The 21,068-nt window shown below is 54.5% G+C and overlaps 3 protein-coding genes across 3 annotated transcripts; 1 reads left to right on the top strand and 2 right to left on the bottom strand.

Moving 5' to 3' along the window:
• Window positions 1–2,311: 2,311 nt before the first annotated feature.
• HER10_EVM0006206 (uncharacterized protein) lies at window positions 2,312–7,560 on the bottom strand. The gene is made up of 3 exons (XM_035475798.1): window positions 6,391–7,560; window positions 3,808–6,333; window positions 2,312–3,755 (listed from the first exon to the last, which is right to left on the bottom strand). Exons 1-3 carry the CDS (start codon window positions 7,167–7,169, stop codon window positions 2,603–2,605), a joined length of 4,458 nt encoding a protein of 1,485 aa, XP_035336104.1. The 5' UTR covers window positions 7,170–7,560; the 3' UTR covers window positions 2,312–2,602.
• A 1,053-nt stretch (window positions 7,561–8,613) lies between these two features.
• Window positions 8,614–14,192, bottom strand: HER10_EVM0009286 (leucine rich repeat protein). Its single transcript, XM_035478777.1, has 5 exons — window positions 11,827–14,192; window positions 11,298–11,770; window positions 10,962–11,246; window positions 10,603–10,910; window positions 8,614–10,554 (listed from the first exon to the last, which is right to left on the bottom strand). Exons 1-5 carry the CDS (start codon window positions 12,996–12,998, stop codon window positions 9,097–9,099), a joined length of 3,696 nt encoding a protein of 1,231 aa, XP_035336377.1. The 5' UTR covers window positions 12,999–14,192; the 3' UTR covers window positions 8,614–9,096.
• Window positions 14,193–18,830: 4,638 nt separating this feature from the next.
• HER10_EVM0004370 (NADH-cytochrome b5 reductase 1) lies at window positions 18,831–21,042 on the top strand. The gene is made up of 4 exons (XM_035474019.1): window positions 18,831–19,849; window positions 19,910–19,991; window positions 20,050–20,593; window positions 20,649–21,042. The coding sequence occupies exons 1-4, from the start codon at window positions 19,699–19,701 to the stop codon at window positions 20,796–20,798; spliced, it is 927 nt and encodes a 308-aa protein (XP_035335931.1). The 5' UTR covers window positions 18,831–19,698; the 3' UTR covers window positions 20,799–21,042.
• Window positions 21,043–21,068: the final 26 nt, after the last annotated feature.

Genomic DNA, 21,068 nt, shown 5'->3' with positions numbered 1-21,068 from the left:
CTCGGCCTTTCCATTGTTGGGACTACCTCAGGACGCTCCAGAAATATCCTCATCCCGCTTCCTTCGAGAGCATTCGGCCTTCTTTTCCAAAACGCCACCCCGGAGCCCAATCGGCCCTCTCAAACTGTAACACACAGACTCGGAGGACCGAGACACACGATCTTCCCGAGTCTCAACAGCACACCAAGTCTGCCCGTTTTCACCCCTAATCCTTCCATGGCCGTTTCCAAACTTTCCATGAGATCAGAAAGAAAAAAAAAAAAAGTCCGGTGGCTGGGAGGATTTTCCAGGGTAGCTCTAAACTGGGGTTCATCTTGTATCCCACCTCACGAGCACCTCATCCGTGCATATGTTTCATCGAGGTCGTAGTGCTGCACTCGCTGTTCCTCTGCCCGTGACAGCCTGGGTCCGGGGCCCCAACGAGAACGATATCCCAAAAGGCCAGAAACTCTGCACAGCACGTCCCTCTCTCTCTCCGCAGCATGTCCTGCAAAGACTCTACCTCCGACGACCAACGTCGACTCAACACTTCAAACTTTACAGCTCCTCGTAGTGACTTGCAGATCCCAAGAAACGTCCAACCCTCAAATGTGGGTGAGAAAGCTCCAACAGTCGAAGAGGGGGGAGGGGGAAGCACAGGACCCGTAGATCCACCCCCTCCTTCTTCATGTCGTTCCTGTCCCAAGCTTCCTAGCCGAGTGCAACCGTATTTCAACCTTGAACGTTGAACGTTCTTTTTTTTCTTGATAGCTCTTGCTCAGCCTCCTGTACCTCTATCTCAGTGGCAACTCTCCTCAGTGGCAGTAGTGAATACCAGGTAGGAGCTCTCTCACGCTCTCTGGAGCTGTCTCGTCCAGGCTCGCTTTCTTTCGTGTCGAGTTGCCACGAAGAAAGACTAGGTCGATCGACCTGCATATCTAGCCCATTCATTAGAGCGTTTCCCTCTTTCACCATGGTGTTCAGTAGCCCTCGCGCCTACATTAGTCTCTACAACCAGGAACCCGATACAAAAAAAAAAAGCAGCCCGCTCCCGAGAAATCCGGGTCAGAGAGAGGAGGGGCACCTCGGTGACTTTGGTTTGCGCGGAGAAGGATTACCTGCAGACTGCAGTAGTAGCTAGACACTCGCTCATGTCGTAATATGTCGCACATGAAAAAGAAGAACCTGCAGTAGTGCACGATAGTAAAGCGAGATATCGCAGCTTACGCCACCTTGGCCACCCTCTTTTCCTCCCCATCCAGCGCCGCATCAGATGGGTGTAAACCGTTTGACCACACCTCTTTCTCTCTGCCCTCCCCACCACCTTTCTCAAGGATGCAGAAACTGATCAGACGAAAGGATCTGAATGTCAACAAACACACAACTACCTCTCTCAAAAAAAAGAGAAACGCGTCCCGTGGTCGCGTTTGGCTTGTATGCAATGGCACGGCAATAGAGGAAACCTGACTGCAGGATCATGGTATTCACATCGATTGTTACATGGCTCCCTTTCACCATTCTAGTGTATCTTCACATTCAAAGTCCTGCCCGTCATAGGCCGAAAGATGCGTGTAAACCCGGCGTGAAAACTAATACATACAGGAACTTGACTTAGCTAGAGCTCCGGAAATCCCCATCAAGGGTTTCTCACAAAAGAAAACAGAACGCAAGACATACCAGAGCCGCCCTCTCTTGGCTCCCTCATCCCTGTAGCCTTACTCTACCTGCCAACGTGACTCCAGGCTTGCCGTCCTTACCCACGAGATGCCAAAAGAGTAGAAGAGTTGGAAAAAAAAAAAAAAACCCTCTTAATCTGCCAAGGAAAGATCTGCCCCTACTCACCTCGAAGATCAAGTGCAAGAGCGAAACTCAAAACCTATTCGTAGATCAGAAATCGTACCCCGAAAAGACTCGGGAAGAGGGTAGGACTCAGACACAGCACAAACACCTTAACACCACCACACTGACGCCATCACCGCCCGCACCGGCCTGACCTTGCGCTTTCTCTCCCTGCGTAGACAGATAGACAGACGATCCTTTCGATCAGGCGTCGGAGTAGAATAGAAGAAAAAGAGACTAGAAATAACTCTACGCCACCCAAGCTCCTCAGGACCCCTCAGGGACCAAAAAACAAAAAGAGGAGGCACTCAACGCACACGCAACGCATGGTCCCGACAACACCAGAGCTAACGCAGCTTCGCGCCGGATCCCACAGCTCAGATTCTTTGTTTGACACGACGGACTGATCAGCCAGCCGGCCGGGCGGCGGCGGGGAGAGAGGGGGGAGGTCACGGGCCAAGAAAAAAAAAACGGGAGAGACTTGAGTGAGGATAAAGAAACGAAATTCGGGGTTTGCATTACTAGCTGGTGTGGGACATCTGTATGATAATGGGAACAATACCTACTGCTGCACGCCTCCAAACCCCTTCCTCTCTTGGCGAACGAATCTTGCCACATGTGAACTGAATCTACTTCCAACCAATCCTGGAAGCCACCTGCATAGAGCTCTGTCCTCTCGTCACCTATCTCTCGATGCCCTACCCCGTGACATCCTTCACCTGCATCCACAGCTAGCCACAGCCAGCCACATCCAGCACGGACTATTGGAACTAGCACCTAGCATTTAATCCAAAACGCGGCCTGCAGTAGCGGCACCGCTCTTATCGCGAGTCTCGGTCTTCTTCAGGGCCTTGCCAAGTTGGATCTCCCCGAGCAGACCCGCGGGCCGTCCACCTGCTGGAGGGCCTGACGGTACGTCACCCGCCGGTGGTGGCGGAGGTGGTGGCGGGGGAGCTCCCATGCCTGGAGGGGGAGGAGGCGGCGGCGGCGGGCCAGCCGGTGCGGGCGATGCCGGCATCGGTGGCGGAGGAGGGGCCGAAGGAGCCTCGGGTGCTGGGCCCGGCGGGGGAGGAGGAGCACCGGTAGCTGGCATGGGCGGGGGAGGAGGAGGGAACGCAGGTGAGGCGTCGCTACCCATGGCCGGGCTGACAGGGTTAGACATCGGCTTGTCTCCGGTGGCCGAAAGTGGTCGCGGGGGGGCCATGGTTCCGAACAATATGGAAGCCAGAGCCGCAGCGCTACTGCCGCCAGGACGGTCATCATCGTCGGAATCTTCATCGTCCTCCTTATCCGTGCCCCAGTCATCGTCCTCATCAGGGCGCTTGCGGGAGAAGGGTCCGGAGGGAGGCGGGGGAGAGGCAGCTGCGGGAGCTGCCTTGCTCTCTTGCGCCATACGGTGGAAGGGGTTAGTAGACTGCGCAGCCGCCGGGGGTGGGGGAGGGGCGGCGGCAGGTGCGGAAGGTTCGCTCGGGGCCGAGGTGGATTCGGATGAGTGAGAGAGCATGCGGTGGTACGGGTTGCGGCTCTCGTTCTCGGTCGGAGGGCTTGTGACCACCGTCGGAACAGGGGGCGGGGAAGGCTGCTTCTCGAGCTCCTGACTGCTGATCTGGCTACCGCCCTGAGTAGGAGTAGAGGCCTGAGGGGTAATTTGGGATGGGCCATCTTCGTCGTCCGATGAGCTGTCATCATCGTCATTCATAGCCTCGAGCTGGCGTTGGAGCTCCAACTCGCGCTGACGGGCAGCTTCAATCTCGGCCCTCTGTGCTGCCAACTTGGCCTCCTTCTCCTTTTGCTCAGCGAGTGCTGCCTTCTTCTTACGCTTCCCCTCCTCCTTCTTGAGCTTGCCCTGCTTGACTTGCTCCTCAAGTGCCTTGAGGCGAGCAGCTGCAGATTGTCGTTCGGTCTCAAGATCATCTTGCTGCTCTCTAGCGCTCGCCCTGTGTATTCATTAGCATATGTTCGTCTTCGGTTGTTTTCCAATAGGCTTACTCCAACTCCTTGGTGGCACGCTGTTGCTCCTCGTGCTCCTTGGCGAGACGCTCTTCTTCGGCCTGTTTAGCAGCTTGCTCTTCCTCCGCCTTCCGCGAGGCCTCTCTCTCGGCAGCATCGCTCTTGGCGGCCTTCCTCGATGGCGGCGGGGGAGGCTTCTTGGCAGCCGGGGCCGGAGCGCCCGTCTCCTCGGCGAGCCGGGCTTGACGTTCAGTCTCACGGCGCTCATCCTCCTCCTCAGCCTGGCGCAGCTTAGCGGCGCGCTCGGCTCTCTCGCGCTCCATTCTCTGGGCAGCCGTCTCACCGGGCTTAGTGGGAGCCTTGATGCCCAGGGCAGCAAGTCGCTCAGCCATACGCTGCTCAGCCTGCTGCTTAATGAAAGCAGCACGCTCCTCGGGGGTCTTGTAAGAAGAGTACGAGCCTCCGGGGGTTGTGGTACGCGAGGGGGGCGCAGGGCTCTCGAGGCGGGCGGCGGGGCTGGCCGCAGCAGGCTCTCTTGAGGATGCACGAGCAGCCGAAGGCGAAGACGAGGAAGTAGGGCGACGGTCCTGTGCCCGAACCCGCGCAGCGCGGCTAGATCGCTGAAGATCAAAGATGAAATCTCTGACTTCATCCTCGACGCCCAGAGCATCCTCCCAGCGTCGCTTCTCGTGTTCGTTGGAGGCCGTCGTGGTGCCTTCTTTCAGGTTGTCTTCAATACCGCGAGCAAAGTCACGCACAGAATCTTCCACGTCTCTGACCATGCTCTCGTTGTTCTCCTTCTCGGTCTTGATTTTGTGGTTCTCTTCCTCAAGGCGCTTGGGGCCTTCGTCGTCGAAGCTCGACTCAACCTTCTTACCCGTCAAGGCTGCAGTACGTTGCTGCATCATAGCCTTGGCCCGAGCCTTCAGCCTGTCAGACTCTGTTACGGCACCGCCAGGACCAGTGCCGACAATAGCAGCGGCACTGTTCGGGTGAGCCTTTGCATCCTTGAGCCTGAACAGCTCGAGTCTTGCTTCTGCAATAGCCTTTTCGGTCTTGCGGACGGCAGAGGCCAGTTCAGGGACCTTGTCTGTGAGATTCTGGAGCTGTCGCTTCAAGGATCGTCTCTCAGCTTCCGAGTCTCCTGACGAAAGTGCGGCATCCGGGTTCGCATCAATGTCGTCCTGGATGCGGCGAATGCGACGGTACAGCTCCTCGGCCTCCCGACGGTCACGTCTGTCAAGCAAGTCATCCTCCTCCAAGTTCTTCTCATCAGCAAAATCCATGGCGTCGAGGAGGACTTCCTTCTCCCGGATCTTCTTTCGCAATTGATCAAGTCCGAGGTCATCGTATGCGGTAGAAGATGGCGACTCGGGGCGAGGCGAGTTGTTGCCAACACGGCGACGAGCACTAGACCTATATCCGACCTGTTCATCGTTGTTCTTGAAAACTGTGGCATCCTTACGCCCGGTGCTTTGGCCGCCAGGGGTGCCTCTCAACGAGTGAGTCTTCATATAGCTAACACCAGTCTTCTGAGGAAGCAGAGCTGCACCAGACTTGGAACGGAACTCTGACTCCTGACTCAACATTGACCGGATGGTGCCGATAGACTCATTGAAGTTTCTCGTCGAGGGAGGAACAAGCTCAGGCGGCAGCTGGTTAGGCAGGGGGTAACCATTGAGTTTCCTGTAAATCAAATGCATGGCAACTGCGAATTCGTCCAAGTTCAGGCGACCCTTGTTACCATTGTCAGCAAGGGTCCAGACACGCTCGAGGTCCGGCTTCTCGAGACCACTCTGTCCAAAGATTTCAATGGCGACGTCTCCGCCGATGAAGCCCTTGTGAAGTCCATCCCATGCCTTGAAGAGTGCGTCGTAGCGTTGCTTCTCCTCCTTGGTGATAGCCCAAGGAATGACGGCATTACCCTGCAGACCCTGCGTAGTGAAGCTTCCCTGCTCCCGGCCTTGCTGAGGCATCATTCTAGCCTGAAGAGCATCGATGTTGGGTAGGCCCGTGGAGGGAGCGTTGACGAGACCCCATTGGCCGGGGCGGCCGGTGGGCTGCGCGTTCAGAGGCGCAGCCATTGGACCTCCGCCCGGCGTGAGACTGTTGCCATATCCGGTGGGCATGGGTGGCATGGGTGGTCGTGGCCCGTTGTATCCCGTGGGTTGCGGGTTCATTCCGGTCGGCTGCGCATTAAGGTTGGGGAATCCAGTCTGCTGAGGTTGCAGCCCTTGGGTCTGCCCGAAGCCCTGAGCTTGCTGTCCGGGGAAACCGGTCATCTGTGCCTGCAGAAGCTGGGAGTTGGAGGTTTGAGGCTGAGGCTGATGAATCGTGGGCTCGGTGCTCGACCTGCCGGTAGCAGTGCTGCCAGGTGTATCTCGGCCGGCGTCCTCGGCAATGCTGAAGTTGATAATGTCCACGACGCTGGATACCTCATTCTTGATGTTCTCGGGCAATGTCGAGGGTATGGACTTTCCAGTGAGCTTCAGGTTGCACAAGTACATTGCGAGGGCGAATTCGGGGAAGTGAAGCTCTCCAGATCGTGTCGTGTCGGCAAGAGTCCTGCATATACTCCATTAGCACAATTTACTACAAAGAGAAAGCTAGAAAGGCACTGACCAAATGTGTGAGAGCGAGTCGCCATCCAAGCGTGATCGCATCAACAGGTCTCTCGCCTTGTCTCCGGACATCGTCGTTGCCTGGCCTTCACCAACCGCAGACTTGAAGAGAGTCTCAAACTTGGACTGATCCGGAGCTGTGATGAACGACAGTCGAATGTTTGGAATCTTGTTGGCAGACTTGGGGCGTCGACCAGCTGGCTTCGGCGTGCCTCCGGTTCGGAAAGAAGCAGCCATCTGGCTAAAGCCCGTGGCTTGGGGCTTGATAGGAGTCGGGGCAGCCGTCTGCTGCTGGCTCTGGAAGCCAGTAGGTTGAGGTTGCTGGGCTTGCGGGAACCCAGTCTGCTGGGCTTGCAACTGGCCCGGGAAGCCAGTCTGTTGAGGCTGCTGTTGCTGCTGCTGGCCTGGGAACCCGGTCTGCTGAGGCTGCTGCTGCTGCTGTTGCTGAAATTGCGACTGGTACTGCGAGGGGATCGACGGCATCGGGGGAGCGCCGGTCTGAAAGCTCTGCTGCGGCTGGGCCTGGCCGGGGAAGCCGGTGAACTGGGGCTGGAGCTGTTGAGGAGCTTGCTGCTGCGGTTGCTGTTGCATGCCCGGGTAGCCGGTGAATTGCTGTTGCAACGGCGCTTGACCGAAACCCGTGGGCTGAGGAGCAAAAGGACTCGGCTGCTGCTGCTGCTGCTGCTGGCCCGGCTGCTGGCCGAAAGAGCTTCCACCATATTGCTGCGCGCCGGGCCGTTGGCTATTGCCGCCCAGGAAGGCATTCGAGTTCGAGTACATGATGGGCGGAGATTAGTGCCGACGACGGGGATGTCAGGCTTCGAAAAGAGAGAGGAGACAGAGATGGAGGGACTCCTGATGGAACGGTTAGGAGACTCGGACGATAAGGAGATTGGGAATCGGATGGGACCAACGTCACGAGCGGAGGATCTCCGTCGATCAAGGTTTTGGTTGAGAGAGCTTTTGCCAATTCCTCTTCGTGAGAATTGCAAAAGCAATAGGTAGCGGAGGAGGCGGGGATAGGGAAAAGTAGAAAGTCAGTCGTGGCCGGAGTTGATGGCAACGCTGGATGACGAAGCGCTCACAGGTGTCCAGCTTGACACGGAGGTTTCAGTAGGAAGGTGCGGCGGCTTGAACGGGGGGGCCAGTAAGGTGAAGTGGTTGGTTTGCCCAGTTGGAAACTGGCAAGCCTGGCAGCAGAGCGAAACAGGGATCTGTCAGTGTCCAAATGTGGCTTGGGCTCCAAGTGGGTCTCCTATTGCAGAACATTACGTGATGCCGCATGGACTGGAAGTACGTACAGTTATTAGGTGCATATGTCCTTAGCGGAGCGCCTTTCTCCAGCATCTTCAAGCTTTACAGTACCATTGTGTCCAAGAACCGAATCTGGGCCAGAGCTTCCAACAATTGGTCTGTTTGGGAATTCTTATATAGGATAGGTTCCTGTCAATTGAGGCCGCAAGTTCCTTAACAGAAAGGCAAATAAGTGCAAGGTATCTCGGTTCGAGTCGGCAAGGTAGTGAGCCCAACCTCGCTTCTTACTTCCATTCGCTTAAACGTACGCTCTGTCCTCGTTAAACGCATCGAAGCTTCTCAGGCGTATGCCGTCCAAGTCTAGGTACTCATTGTTCAGAGGCGTCCATGGAACTTCTACTGACAAGTGGGCTCTACCACATTCCATCCTATTACAGACGTATAGAGTAGGACTACTAACATCGTTCCTATGCGAAGCAGACGAACCGCCCAAACAGCCACAGCTTCTACCCCATAATTAATACATTCTCCCTCCTCGTGTCTTGCAGCCTTTGCCCCCCTCCCCGCATCTGCAGCATCAGAGTTTCGACACGTCGGTCCGCGCAAACAAGGAGATGGCAGCCAGTGGTCCCAACGCATCGGCAAATACAAGCCGCCTGCGCGTAGCGTATATGCAGGGATTGCAGCAAGTCTTGGTGGATACTGCTCAAGTGAAACATCTCAGCCTCTACGGATACAGAGTAAGGCGTCGCTGCGCCCTTACTGAGTCCAGACACCATTCCGCCTGATCCGAACATGCGGCCCTCCTCTCCCCCGCAACGCCGGCCAATGGCCAGCAACATCCGGGTCCGGCTGGGCTCCGCATGCAGCGGCCCGAAATCCGGGGTTGGCGATGCGTGTCATGTCGGAGACATCATCAACGTAAGGCGCGGAACTACTGTTAATCTCACTATGAAGCCGACATGATCGAGCCATGTTGAATAATCTCACAATTATGTATTATCGGTGAGAAACTGACTACCCTCCAACCAAAGCATGCTCCATCCTCTGATAGTATTCCTACATTGGGCAAAATCCAAAACAGAGTAAGTATGCTGAGCGAGGAACCGCAACGCCGAAACTGTAAGCCAACCGTGCCCATGGCACGGGATAGAATCCAACACTAATACTAGAGCATTGCTGCGAGTCTGGGTATCAATCCCGCGCGATATTCCAAGAAAACAAAACACCTGTTCCTCCCTTTTATAAACGCCTTGTTAAACAAAAAACACAAAAAATGATGTTGCCGTCGCTAATGTCTAATGATTTGGTAAACGTGGGAGATTGTATGGGGGACACATGAGTTGGTGTCTTTCGTGTTTTTTTCGTTTCGCTTTTCTTTCGTTCCTTTTCGAATGTTTTTGTTCTTCGTTTCGATTGTGTATTTGTTCTTCGTTTCGATTGTGTATTTGATTCATCTGAGTCTCGTGGTCGACACTGAGGGCCCCGCTTTCCTGCCGACGTCCTGGTCCTGGCCTTGCGTCGAATCGTCGAGGTTGAATCCATGTTGTATCATATGTTTGAGAAGAGAAAGGTCGAACTCATTAGCGTTCTCATCGATGATGCGAGGTGCATCGCGAGACGGTGGTGCGCTGGACGCAATTGAGTACTCCTTGACGGGGCTCTCAGCAGGAGCCCATTCGGGAGGGGTCGGAAGACCGGAGGAACCGCTGGCGACCTCTGTCGCGGGACTTTCCATGACTTCCTCGCGAGTGACATGGTGAGGAGCTGCCAAGGCACCAAACTCTTCCATACCCTCCAGAGGCGGGGTATTTGCACCAAAGTATACGCTGCCGCGATAGCCAGGCTGCATAATCTTGCGTCGGGTCTTCATAGCCTTGATGGCAAGGCCTCCGAAGACAGTGCCGAGCTCAAGGGCGATCCAATCCTCCTGGCCTTCCACTTGAGGATCCCACTGCATAATCGCCATCTCCTTTTCAGAACTCAAGGTCCGATTTCTCTCGAGAAGACGTTCAATCTGAGCCGTCTTGACGCTCCACTCGTCCTTCAAGTTCTCCATGAGAGCATTGTTCTTGTCCATTTCCATTGCAAAGTTGTCAAAAGTGGCCTTTGATAGGACCTTGGACGCGCGGCGGGCTCGAGACGAAGTCGGCTGGCTCGTTGGCATGCCGACGTTCTGGACGCTGAACTTGATAGCCCGGCTAAGCTCAGACCGGGAGAACGGGCAAAACTCTTGGATAGAGCTATTGTGGTCAAGAGATCTAACCATGTGGGACAAGTTGGACAGATTGAAGTTGTTCTCCTGTACGTCGAGTGTCGTGAGGGTTTGGTTGAGTTGGATCGCATGTGCCAGATCACCAATGTTCAAGTTCAACTTTTGGTTCCGAATTCGCAGGTGACGCAGCGTCTTGTTCTCGGCGAGTCCAGACAGAGAGCGCGAGAAGCCCAGGCCGAGTTGACCCTCGTCGAGCTTGGCGGAAAAGCCGGAGAAGTCGAGGTATTGAACCGATTTGTTCGTGGCAAAGAACTCTGACACGGCCATGCAGGCGTCCTCGCTGACTTGTCCAGGGGTTGAAGTTCCCACCAGGCTGAGCAGTCGTATCGATTTGTTGACTGAGAGCGCGTTGATGAGCTTGATGTAGTTGTCCTCGTTTTGAAATTCAACCATATCCATGAAGAGGGACGTCGGTCCGAAATTGTCAACAATGGCAGATACCAAATCGTCTGTGCCGTTCTCGAGATAGTTGCCGCTGATAGAGCAAGTAATCACTCTTGCTTCACCCATGCTGCGGAAGAGAGTTGCGATTTGGGAACCGGTCATTGCGCAGTTGTTGAGGTCAAGCCTGCGGAGATAGTCGGCCTGTGAAGACTTCAAGTAGTCGCCCAGAACTTGCAATGTGGCGTCATTGAGCTAGGGTAGAATCAGCAACTGCATGAAAACAAGGTTTACTTGACTTACGTTGATATGTGAGAGATCCAGCTCCTCAAGGCCCCATCCCATGATAGTTTCGTCGAGGAAGATGGTATCCTTGGCCTGAGTGAGGCAGTTTCCTGCGATGCCGAGCTTTCGCAAATTGTAGAAATGAGCCAGGTTTTGCTTCACGGCCATGTGATCCACGTGTCCAATATTGCGAGAAGTATTGAGAGCCTCCATCTTGTATCCCTGGGAGGGTAAAGCATCCCAAACTTCTTCCAAGCTTCTCTCATCGAGATTGCATCTAGAAATGTCGAGCTCCTTGAGAAGATCGGGAATATGGAGGACACCCACTGCGAAACCATTAGCTAATTGAGTTGTGAAAACCCATATAGTCCACTCACCAAGATCGTCAACTTCAGCTGCCGTCAGTGGGTTCCCACCAACTAGCAGAGTATCACAAGGAGTGCTGCGGGTTTTGAGCAAAAGAAGGATAGGGCGAACGACCTCGGGATCCTTCTTGGTCCCGGCACGAGCGCGTGAGACACCAACAATGTTACGCGATGCCAGAACGTTGGTCAAGTCTATCTTACGGACAGAACCAGAGGTGAAGGCAACAGCGTGAATCTCCTGGGATAACAGGGGAGCAGTCTTGATAATATCTCGATGCATGGGATCGATGACAAATCCTACCACGGTTAGCTTGAATGCTTGTTAACGTTCAGGAATCGCCGGCTTACCATCGCGAGAAATGTCAGCTATGGACTCGTCCCATCCCGGAACATCGGTCAGCCCGCACAGGGGCGAGAAATCGACGTCACGGAACGATAGAGCCTTGAAGTAGTCATTGAAGCGGAGGGCCTTGAAGACTGCCAAAAGCTGGAGTGCCGTGTATCCACCTGCTTCCTTTGCAGGGAGAAGTCGAAATTCTGGGCAGTGCTCCCGGCGTTCGCATTTCCAGTTCACAGTCCATTCGGGAGGCTTGCACTGGAACGTCGCACAATACGCCTCGAGGGTGCGCTTAAGTCCACCATAGTCTTGCCCAGTTGGAAGGAGCAATTGAGCGGTGAGACCCCTGATGTCGAAAATGTGCCGTTGCATGTGCTGAGGCCAAGCAGGCTTCACTGCGCGATCTGCCTTCATGAACGTCATGACGATCTCTCTGTACCACCGACTTGCCAGCTCGAGTCGTTTCTCGTTTTCACAAGGGAGTCTTGAACAGGGGTTAGTAACAGTGGTGGGAGCCCACAAAATACACCAGACACATACCGGAATCCAAGAACGAACCGCTCCTCGTGAGGGACCATAGTCGCTTTCAAGCGGACCAGGGATGTCAAGCCAAAAACTACGGTGTTGATTTCGATATCCTGGGGAGCTTTGTATACGGAAGTCCTGGCAACTCGCACAAGATAGCACTTGTTCTGGCCGAGAAGCAAGTAATACGATGATCCGTCACGAGACTTTTTGGCATTTTCAATGTTCTCGGCTTTGGTACTTAGGAGGGTGGTGCGTTGAACGACTGGAAAGATATCCAATGGGCAGCCTCGGCACGCGGGCTCTTGTGTAGCAACAATGTTGTAAATGGCGGACTCGACGTTGGGGGCAATGAGCCCCTTTGGCACAACAGCTGAGCCCACAGACTCACGAATAGCATGGCGAATCTCCGACATCCACTCGTCTCGCTCAGTAGGCATTCCAAAGAACAACTTTGTGCAAGCCCAGGATACCATTGGCGAAGTCTCGGACCACCACACATCCAGTCCAAAGTGAGGGCTTACACCCTCTTCGTTGAAAATGTTGACGATCCTACTCAATGGAATTTCGACCCGACCATCAGAGTGTGACCCATCCTGACTCAAAGTGGAAGACGTCGAAGACCTCTTCAAGCGCTGAGACGGCGGGGCAAGCTCAGCAAAGTTCGCCCTTGCTGACTCGACACTGCTGAATTTGATGAGGTGCCCGTCAGTTAAGACAACATACTCGGCGCGCGATTTCCACAGGCGGCTGTCGGTCTTTAAGGCTCCGTGCTTGAGAATTCTGATAGGAACCGGCGCTGGCGGCTGAGGGCTGAGATAGTTGGGAGTCTCCTCGGACATGTGCGAACTCGCGGAAGAGTCCTTGGAGGCTCGTCGGTTGAGGCGGTAGAAAATGGAGGACGAATTTGAGCCGCCGGATCCGTTGTTCTTGTGAAGAACGCGTTTACTCTTCATTTGGAGGCCGCTCGAGGCCTCCTCAGACATGGACGCAAGGTCAGTTGAGGAGGAACTGCTGCTGACCTTCCGGAAGGTCTTTGCTAAGAAACTACGCCTCTTGCCGCCCAGCGCTGGTGTCGAGACACTCCGGAGCTCTGCAGCGGAGCTTTTAGTTGCGGTGTGCGGCTCTCCATGATGTGTCGTCTGAATGGTGGGCAGCATTGACCGTCGGTTCGCAGCAGCGTCCATGGTCGACAGAATTGACGTGCAGTAATCGGGGGTCCAAGCCCAGCCTATTCCGTCGTCGTGGGAATGCCTCGGCCAAATCGGGCCTTCGAGGCCGTCAAGGTCGAGTAATCGATTATTGGGCCATGTAACGTTATCCAAAGGCAAGTCGTCGAGATGGGTTCAATACTGTGGCGATTGCGCTGTTTACACTCTGTGGGAAGAAGGTGAGAAGGGAGTCAGTTGGGCGGGAGAATAGAGGGCGATGTATCTCCGTCGTCGAGCTAACGAAGCGAAGATTGGAGGATTCGAGATAGTAGAGAAAACGAGGTTGTCAGAAGGCGGGAGTAGGTATCAGAAGAAGAAGAGGGGATCAAAAAGTGTGTGCACATGAAAATGGACGGCGGAGGGGTGTTAATAAGTGACGGTCGAGGGAATAGCTGTTTGAAGAAAGGACCGGAGTGCAGCAAGCCTCCGGCAAGAACCAGGAACCTTGCTGGGAAAGGTAAGGGAAGACTGGAGGCAGCGGCGGTACTTGGTAGGCTAGGTATCCTTACGGTCTTGCGGATAGCGTGGTAGTAACGAGCGAGGGGTGAAATTCGGACGATTAGGGTGAGTGGATGCGGATGGATGTCCCGAGTCTTGGAAGAAGAGGACCTGACCCTGGCCGCTGGGAGAGACAAGGCAGCACGAGTCGGGCAAGGTGTGGTCAGGTCAGGGACTCGGTTGGGCAAGGGGAGGATAAGATGGGATGAGATATGAAGAGTCGGGCGAGTAAGCACGTGTACATTGGCCGGATTCAAGGCGAGCGTGAATGAGGTGAGTGAGTGGTGAGGATAGGTAGCGCCGGGTTTGTGAGGCAGGTATGGGAATGATGGATTTGGGATAAGATGTTGGAGAACAAACACGACCTCAGAGACCAGGGAAGATGGTGTTCGCGGCACGCCGCGCAAGAGAGACACACAGCGAACAAGAGGCAGCGGACTTGGGGGAGCATGACGGGGGTGGGGGGGTGCGTGGATACGAAATGGTACTTGTTCATTCAACTAGGAGGTTTGGAGACGCGAGAGGAAGAGATGAGTCTACGGAGTAAGGTGCACCTCATAGCCTCATACCTAGTAATGGAAGAGAGAGTGACCGAGAGAGTAAGGTAAGGTAGGAGAGGCCAGTGCTGAGTGCCAATGTACGTGTATCCATAGGGGAAAGGCGAAAGACAGCGAATGGAAGCTTGATGCAGCTATGATGTTATCGATGCACATCCTGTTTTTGGCCCCCCGGAAGCGTCGCCCAATGAGACAGGCGCGGGGTTCCTCTGTTGCTGGCGCTGCGATTGCAAAAAAAGTCGATGGGAAAGAGAGAGGGAGAGACACACCAAGAGAGGCAGGCAAGAGCAAGGGCACGTCACCAATGAGAGGGCGTTTCTCGCAGCGGGAAGCCTTGGCCCTGCAGTGGGGTTCCTGCTGTGTGCGGCCCTTTTCCCCCTGCAACTTACAAGGAAGGTACCGAAAATCTGTGTATCCTTACTTTGTACAATCTTCTATGCATTTCTTCCAATACCTACCTACCCGCAAATTCACAGTCAACACAGTCAGTCTACTACCATCGCCTATGTGTTGTTCACAGTTCTCCTCCGCCTCGACATGGGTACGTTGTTCTGCCCACTCCTGGCAGCTGAAAACAAAGTTGATGGAGCTCACTCAGCCGCTGTTTGATGTACAGACAAAACGCACAAAACAAAACACTAGACGACGAGGAGAACTCTGAGCGAAAGATCGAGAAACGAACCTTCAGAGGCCAGAGGGCCGCTCCAACATATCCACGAACATCCACGCGCGAGCAGCGAAACATACGCCAAAGCCCACTCTTACCCACTCCATTATGCACGTTTTACGTGGATCATGTTGCCATGGGTCTGTGGCTCTGGCTCCGTGGCTCCCAGCTTGCCAAGGGGAGGGGTGGGCCATACCGCCCATACCTACGGAGTACGTAGTACATACTTGTCTTTCTCTGGCGTCTTCGGAGACTGCACCTTGTCGGTACCACCAGAATTCGACTGACCAGCTTGCGAGGCCACCGGAAACTGCCTGCATCTTGTCACTCTCATGCATTTTTTGCCATGGAACCACGGCACGCATGGCGCATCCGTACGGCACTCCTCGGCACTCCTCCTCCCCTCACTCGCTGGCCTGGCTGCGTACCAGTCCTCCAGTGCCACCCTGTTGCTGTGCCTCCTCGCCTCAGTTACATGCCGTGAGGCCGGCGATGGCAGATGCAGCTTGCGGCGCCCCGTCTCCGAGCATGTACCACTTCCAAGTCCCAACACGCCTGAATCCACACGAGAAAATGGGTTCTGCATCCACCAAAGCCCGCCGCGCGCAACCAGTGACCAGCAGCCTGGGATGCTGTTGCTACGCTCCCGGTATGTCGACGGCGGCTGCGTACGCAGCAGAATGGCGGTGCAACTTCAGCACGTCAACGCTTACCAAGTCACCATTCGGCATAGTGCAAGCTGTATGTACTGCCCATCCCGTCATCTCCAATACTTGCTCAGTTACGGTGGGCTATCGCAAGTAGTGGCTCCCGGCATCTCGGGACTTACGTCTCATAGCGTGATGTGCTATCCAGGTGTCTTCGTCGTCGCACAGTCGCACTCGCTGAACTCTACCTATCCTTGGCCTTCACACGACCGCCGATTCCGCTACTGCGGTAGCCGCAGATGCCCGACGCCGTAGATGCCGCGCATTGTGCAAAGTTCACTGCCATCCCAGAGTCACCTAAGCCCAAGACGATGGATGCGGGTTAACTTTCAGTAACTCTGAATGGCTCCGTTGGCATGCTCAGTTCGCCCACGCCCATGGCCAAGCCATGCCTGTCTTCTTAATCTTGCCTCTGAGACCCGGTTATCCAGGGTCCAACGGTAAGGTTCTCAAATCGTGATCATCGATTGATTTTCCTGATGCTTCGCTAGCTGCGATTGCCTCCTCGCTCTCCATTTTCTTTTTTTTCTCTCTCAACTAAACTTTCTTCTGCAGCATGAATGATGAGGCTCCTCTCCTTCGCCGTGGAGACGGCGCTAGAGCCGGTCAGACCGAGAGTAAGGGTCGTTTCAAGCCACTATCAATATTCAGCTTAATGGGGGCGCCCCGGCGACTTGAAATATCTCAAGATTGCTTCAAATTTCCCCTTCCTTTCCTTACGCTTCGGCCGCCTCGCCCCCGGCTGCGGCATCTTTCCACGCCGAAATGATTTGCTCAGGGCGCTCTTCTCTTGGCCTCTGGAGACTGGAGGGGTCTTGTCATTCTTGTGCGCGTAAAGCTGCGTCACAGAGCAAGGGGAAACCCTTTCTCGTGTTCTTTGAATAGACTTTTTTTTCGTTTCTAGAAGGAGTCGGGTAAGGTAATTTGTAAATGAACCAAGAGGATTCTGACTGTCAATCCCCTGGCCATGTCAGCCCCATTTTATACGGATACGAGAGAGAGTTGGTCTTGGGACCCTTCGGGTTGTGACTTTGTCCACGGCTGTGTAAGTGCACTACAAAGATCTGTACATGTTCGTGCGTGTGCTGGGCTTCCTCACCCAAGCCTCCTTCCGGTGAATGGTAAAGGATTCAAGCTACTCGTCAACTTGCCGATAGCGAGCACGAACCTCAAAAGGGGGAAACAGAACCAGTCGGCACAAGAGTACACCATTGCGGCGGTTGTGTTCGGGCAGATAATGTTGGTTATCAAGAAATTTGGGGGGTAATGCAGGTAGAGTTGTTGGACGGCCCGCGTCAAGCTCAAAAAGGGTGCCATCGTGCCATGCGGCCGGTTTCAGATGAAGTAGAGACGATGGTAAGGAACGATTTAAAGGTTGCTAAAGACGCCGGGCACATCCCAAGGAAATTTCCCAGGAATGAGACGCTAGGCTGGGCCAACGTGATCATCTGAACGACCCGGCCGAACGAACACCTTTCTGCAGTCAGGCAGTTTGCACCCTAAGGTATTCACCACGGATGCGAAGAATTGTGAAACCGAACCCGCGCCGGCCAAATTTGGGGGGCACGGGGGTCACGTCCAAGGAACAACCGGGCCTTGGGAGCGGGCGGGGAGCCACAACTTGTCAAGGACTCGAGATTGCGACTTGTCTCTGATCGCCGTCAGGACAGGGGCGCTCCTGATATGATTATACGAAGTATTACACCTGTACTCCGTACGGATTTACATATGTGTGAGGATTTGAGAAGGGGGAATACATCGGTAAGCCACTGCCGCACAATTTATGCGCCACTCGCGAGCGCTCAATCCCACCATCATCATCATTACCAAACCGCAAAATCCACCGCGAGTCCTGGGCCAAGGCGCGCCCCCGATATAATCAAGTGAGGCGAATAAAGGTGTCCGTATTTCCTGGAAATGAGCCGGACTTGTGCAGGACTGCAGGTAAACAGTTGCCCTGGACACGGGCCGTGGCCCGTATAACACTGTACTCCAAAGTTTCTCCATCTACCTAGTATATATCCTTGCTTTCGGCCGCAATTTCGATATGTCGTTACGGGTATCAAGACCAAGGCCCTCTCGGATGTTTCTTTCACCACGCGACACGCGACGCTCTTTGCTCAGTCAGTCCAACTTATGGATTCAACGAGCGAGTCGTGCGCGCGACACAAGCGTGATACCGCAACACGGAGGGCACGTTTTTCCCCTTGTCTTTCGCGTCTCCTTGAATTCTTGAACCACCTGGCACGGACCTCCCGCATCCAGTCCGACAGGTGCCTTGGGGACGATGGACCTGACTTTTGGTGTCAAAAGCGGGGAACGGCCGGCAACCCGTTCGACAGTCCGGCCCGTCTCACCCTTTCCTACCACCGTGATCGGTCCAAGTACCCATCCCACGCTGTGTTGCTTCCGTAGGACGCTACCAGCGAGGCTAGGGGACACAATACTCGAAGGGATAAGGTGAGGACTTCGATATTCGATATTCCCGCATACAGGGATCCATCTTCAAGAAAATTCGATTGCATCTGGGGAAAGGGACGCGTTATCATACTTGCGTACGACGAGGCGAAGAAATCCCACTTCCCGACACTTTTTGCGCCAGATGTTTAGGGTGTTGGGAGTTTGCTTACGGTCGATCAGTGAATCTTCTTCCCCCGGAATTTCCCCTCACCAGGCCTGGGCGCTCGTGACGCTTTAGAGACAGCATTCCAGATTGTTCCCAGTCGCTCGGGGGTATGCATCCGTACTCCGTACACGGCCGTCAGAGGAGAGACCTGGATACGGATACATATCTTGTCAATTCCGCTAGTACTTCATTCCAACGATCCTTCGTCTCACTGCCACGCTGCGGCCAGTTTGTAGTGATGTCATACTCTTCACCGATGTCTGTCATGTTGCTCGATCTGCCAAATTCGGCGTACCCAACATATTGTAGGTAGTCGTGCGCTGTCAAGACGACTAGCAAATTGACGGACTGCTCATTTTCCTTCGCGGTAAGGTGGGAATAGCTAGCTGAACTGGAGGAACAGGCCGGATCGTCGCAAGCCAGATGGCGCATTGAAGTTTTGGACCGGAACTAATGATACCTAGCTATCACCTAGCTGTGCAAGCTCCCGCGTATGGTGGCTTTTCAGGAACTGCTCCTGGCGTCATGCTGTTCTCCCACGCCCCTTCTTTGTTAAATTGATCTTTTTTTGGTGGCTTATTGGTGACCTCTTCCCGAAGTTGCCGAAGCCCTCCCTGGTAAGCGTTACCACACGAACCATGCGAGGAATGTCTCTTATCATCCAACGGCAGTTGGGACTTTTAATTGATCTTGTGTATGATTGTCAGTCGATGGAAAAGCGAGAATGATGCCGGCCATTCGCCCGTGCGTAATGACGTTGCCAGCAGTCGTTTTCTGGTTTGAGGAAGATGAAGCGAAGAGAGACTGCGGTTGATCGTAATCATCTGTGCCCAGATTGTCACTGACCTGCAGTCCTGCACCAATGTTTTGGAGCAATCATGTCTCAGATACATGGACCTCAGATGCAAGTGCGACTAAAGCAAGAGAGCTCCTGCAGCTCAGCTCTGTCAGCTGGTTGATCAACGTGTTGATCTTTGACAAGAGGTGCATCTTCCAGCTCTTGTGGCGTTGTGGCTAGAGACTTGGGGTTAAGCCTCAGCCATCTACACTGCCACATGCTGCCCAAGCCACATAGGAAGTTGCAGAACCGACATTCCGACCGACCAACCGACCAACTCACACGTCGAACCTAAATCCCGCCCAAGCAAACCGAGCCCGAGGTCGGGACCTTGCTGCATCTGCCGTCGGATTATTTTGCCGAATTTGGCTCGCTTTCACGTATCCCGCCCCCGGCCTCCGCATACCGACGCACTTCGCAACCGCAAAGCTGCACTTGACCGCCCGCCGTTCGAGGGCTGGCAGAAACTCGGCAACCCAACTCAACAGAAAATTGGAGGGGCTGTCCCACTTTCGCGATCTTACGATATCTGGTTGCACGCTCGCCCTTCCAGCTTCGACATCGTTACCAATTGACTGCGACGGCTTTCCTAATCCCTCCAGCTTCGCGGTTGTCAAGTGAGTAGCACGTGTTTCCTATCCATGACATCGACTGACCTTTTGTCTCTTTTGGCAAATTTTCCAGATTTCCCGAGACCCGTAACGAAAGAGCTAGCAAGCTCCCAGCTACACGTCCAATCCCGCTTTCTGTGGAGAAAAAGAGTCCTCGGACACCATCTTCAAAATGTCCGAATTGACAACCCGCAAATACTTTGACAACATCTACATTCCCGCTGGTCTGATCGTCTTCGGATGCTTCATTACCAAGCGCGAATGGACGCCGTACGCTGTCGCTCTGGCGCTCGCGCTGGCCGCCTACAAGTTCAACGCCATGCGTGAGTTCGGCCCCTCTCGGAATACCTCGGAATTGCCCACTGACGAACCCCCTCATGCAGAGATTAAGAAGGTCCTGAAGCCTGATACCTTCCAGGACTTTGAACTCAAGGAGAAGACCATCATCTCGCACAATGTCGCCATGTAAGTCGTACTCCCAAAGCCTCAAAGCCTGGAATTCCCAGCTGACAAGCGTCCGAAGCTACCGCTTCAACCTCCCCAGCGAGAAGGCCATCCTCGGCCTGCCCATCGGCCAGCACATCTCCATTGGCGCCAACTGCTCCCAGCCTGATGGCACCACCAAGGAGATTGTGCGCTCCTACACTCCCATTTCTGGCGACCACCAGCCCGGCTACTTCGACCTCCTGATCAAGTCCTACCCCACCGGTAACATCTCCAAGTACATGGCGTCGATGAAGGTCGGACAGACGCTCAAGGTCAGGGGTCCCAAGGGCGCCTTCGTCTACACCCCGAACATGGTCCGTCACTTTGGTATGATTGCTGGCGGCACTGGCATCACTCCCATGCTTCAAATCGTCCGCGCTGTCATCCGTGGCCGCCCCACCGGTGACAAGACCGAGATTGACCTCATCTTCGCCAACGTTACCCCTCAGGATATCCTGTTGAAGGAGGACCTGGACGCCCTTGCCAAGGAGGACGCTGGCTTCCGTGTTCACTACGTTCTTGACAAGCCCCCTGCGGGCTGGACCGGCGGCGTCGGTTACGTTACCGGTGACATGATTACCGTAAGGCCTCCCAGTGGATCTCGTATCCTGCGTGCAGAGCTAACATATTTTACAGAAGCTTCTCCCCAAGGCTGCCGACGACGTCAAGCTTCTGCTTTGCGGTCCCCCGCCCATGGTCAGCGGACTGAAGAAGACTGCCGAGACTCTTGGTTTCAAAAAGGCCCGCCCCGTGAGCAAGCTCGAGGACCAAATCTTCGCTTTCTAAGCTTGTCAAAGCTTGAGAGGACTCGGCCTAAACAAACAAACAAAAAACTACATTGCGTGGGAGGAAACGGCGTTTTGCATGTTGGTGGGCACCAGGGGAAGTCGATATAGATGCATTTCCAGAGTTCAAGGTGCTGTTCCATGGGTTCCGTAGATAAGAGCTTCTGCATTCGGATAGCTTTGTTGCGACTGAGCTGTCGTGTAGAAAGCGCGCCCCACCTTACATAATGCCACTACATTCTAATCCCTGCAAGTTGACGTCGCAAAGTGA

This window comes from Colletotrichum scovillei (genome assembly GCF_011075155.1).
Source record: "Colletotrichum scovillei strain TJNH1 chromosome Unknown Contig00003, whole genome shotgun sequence".
Taxonomy (NCBI): domain Eukaryota; kingdom Fungi; phylum Ascomycota; class Sordariomycetes; order Glomerellales; family Glomerellaceae; genus Colletotrichum; species Colletotrichum scovillei.
Note: the sequence above shows the minus strand (reverse complement) of the source record. Positions and strands in the feature narration are given on the sequence as shown.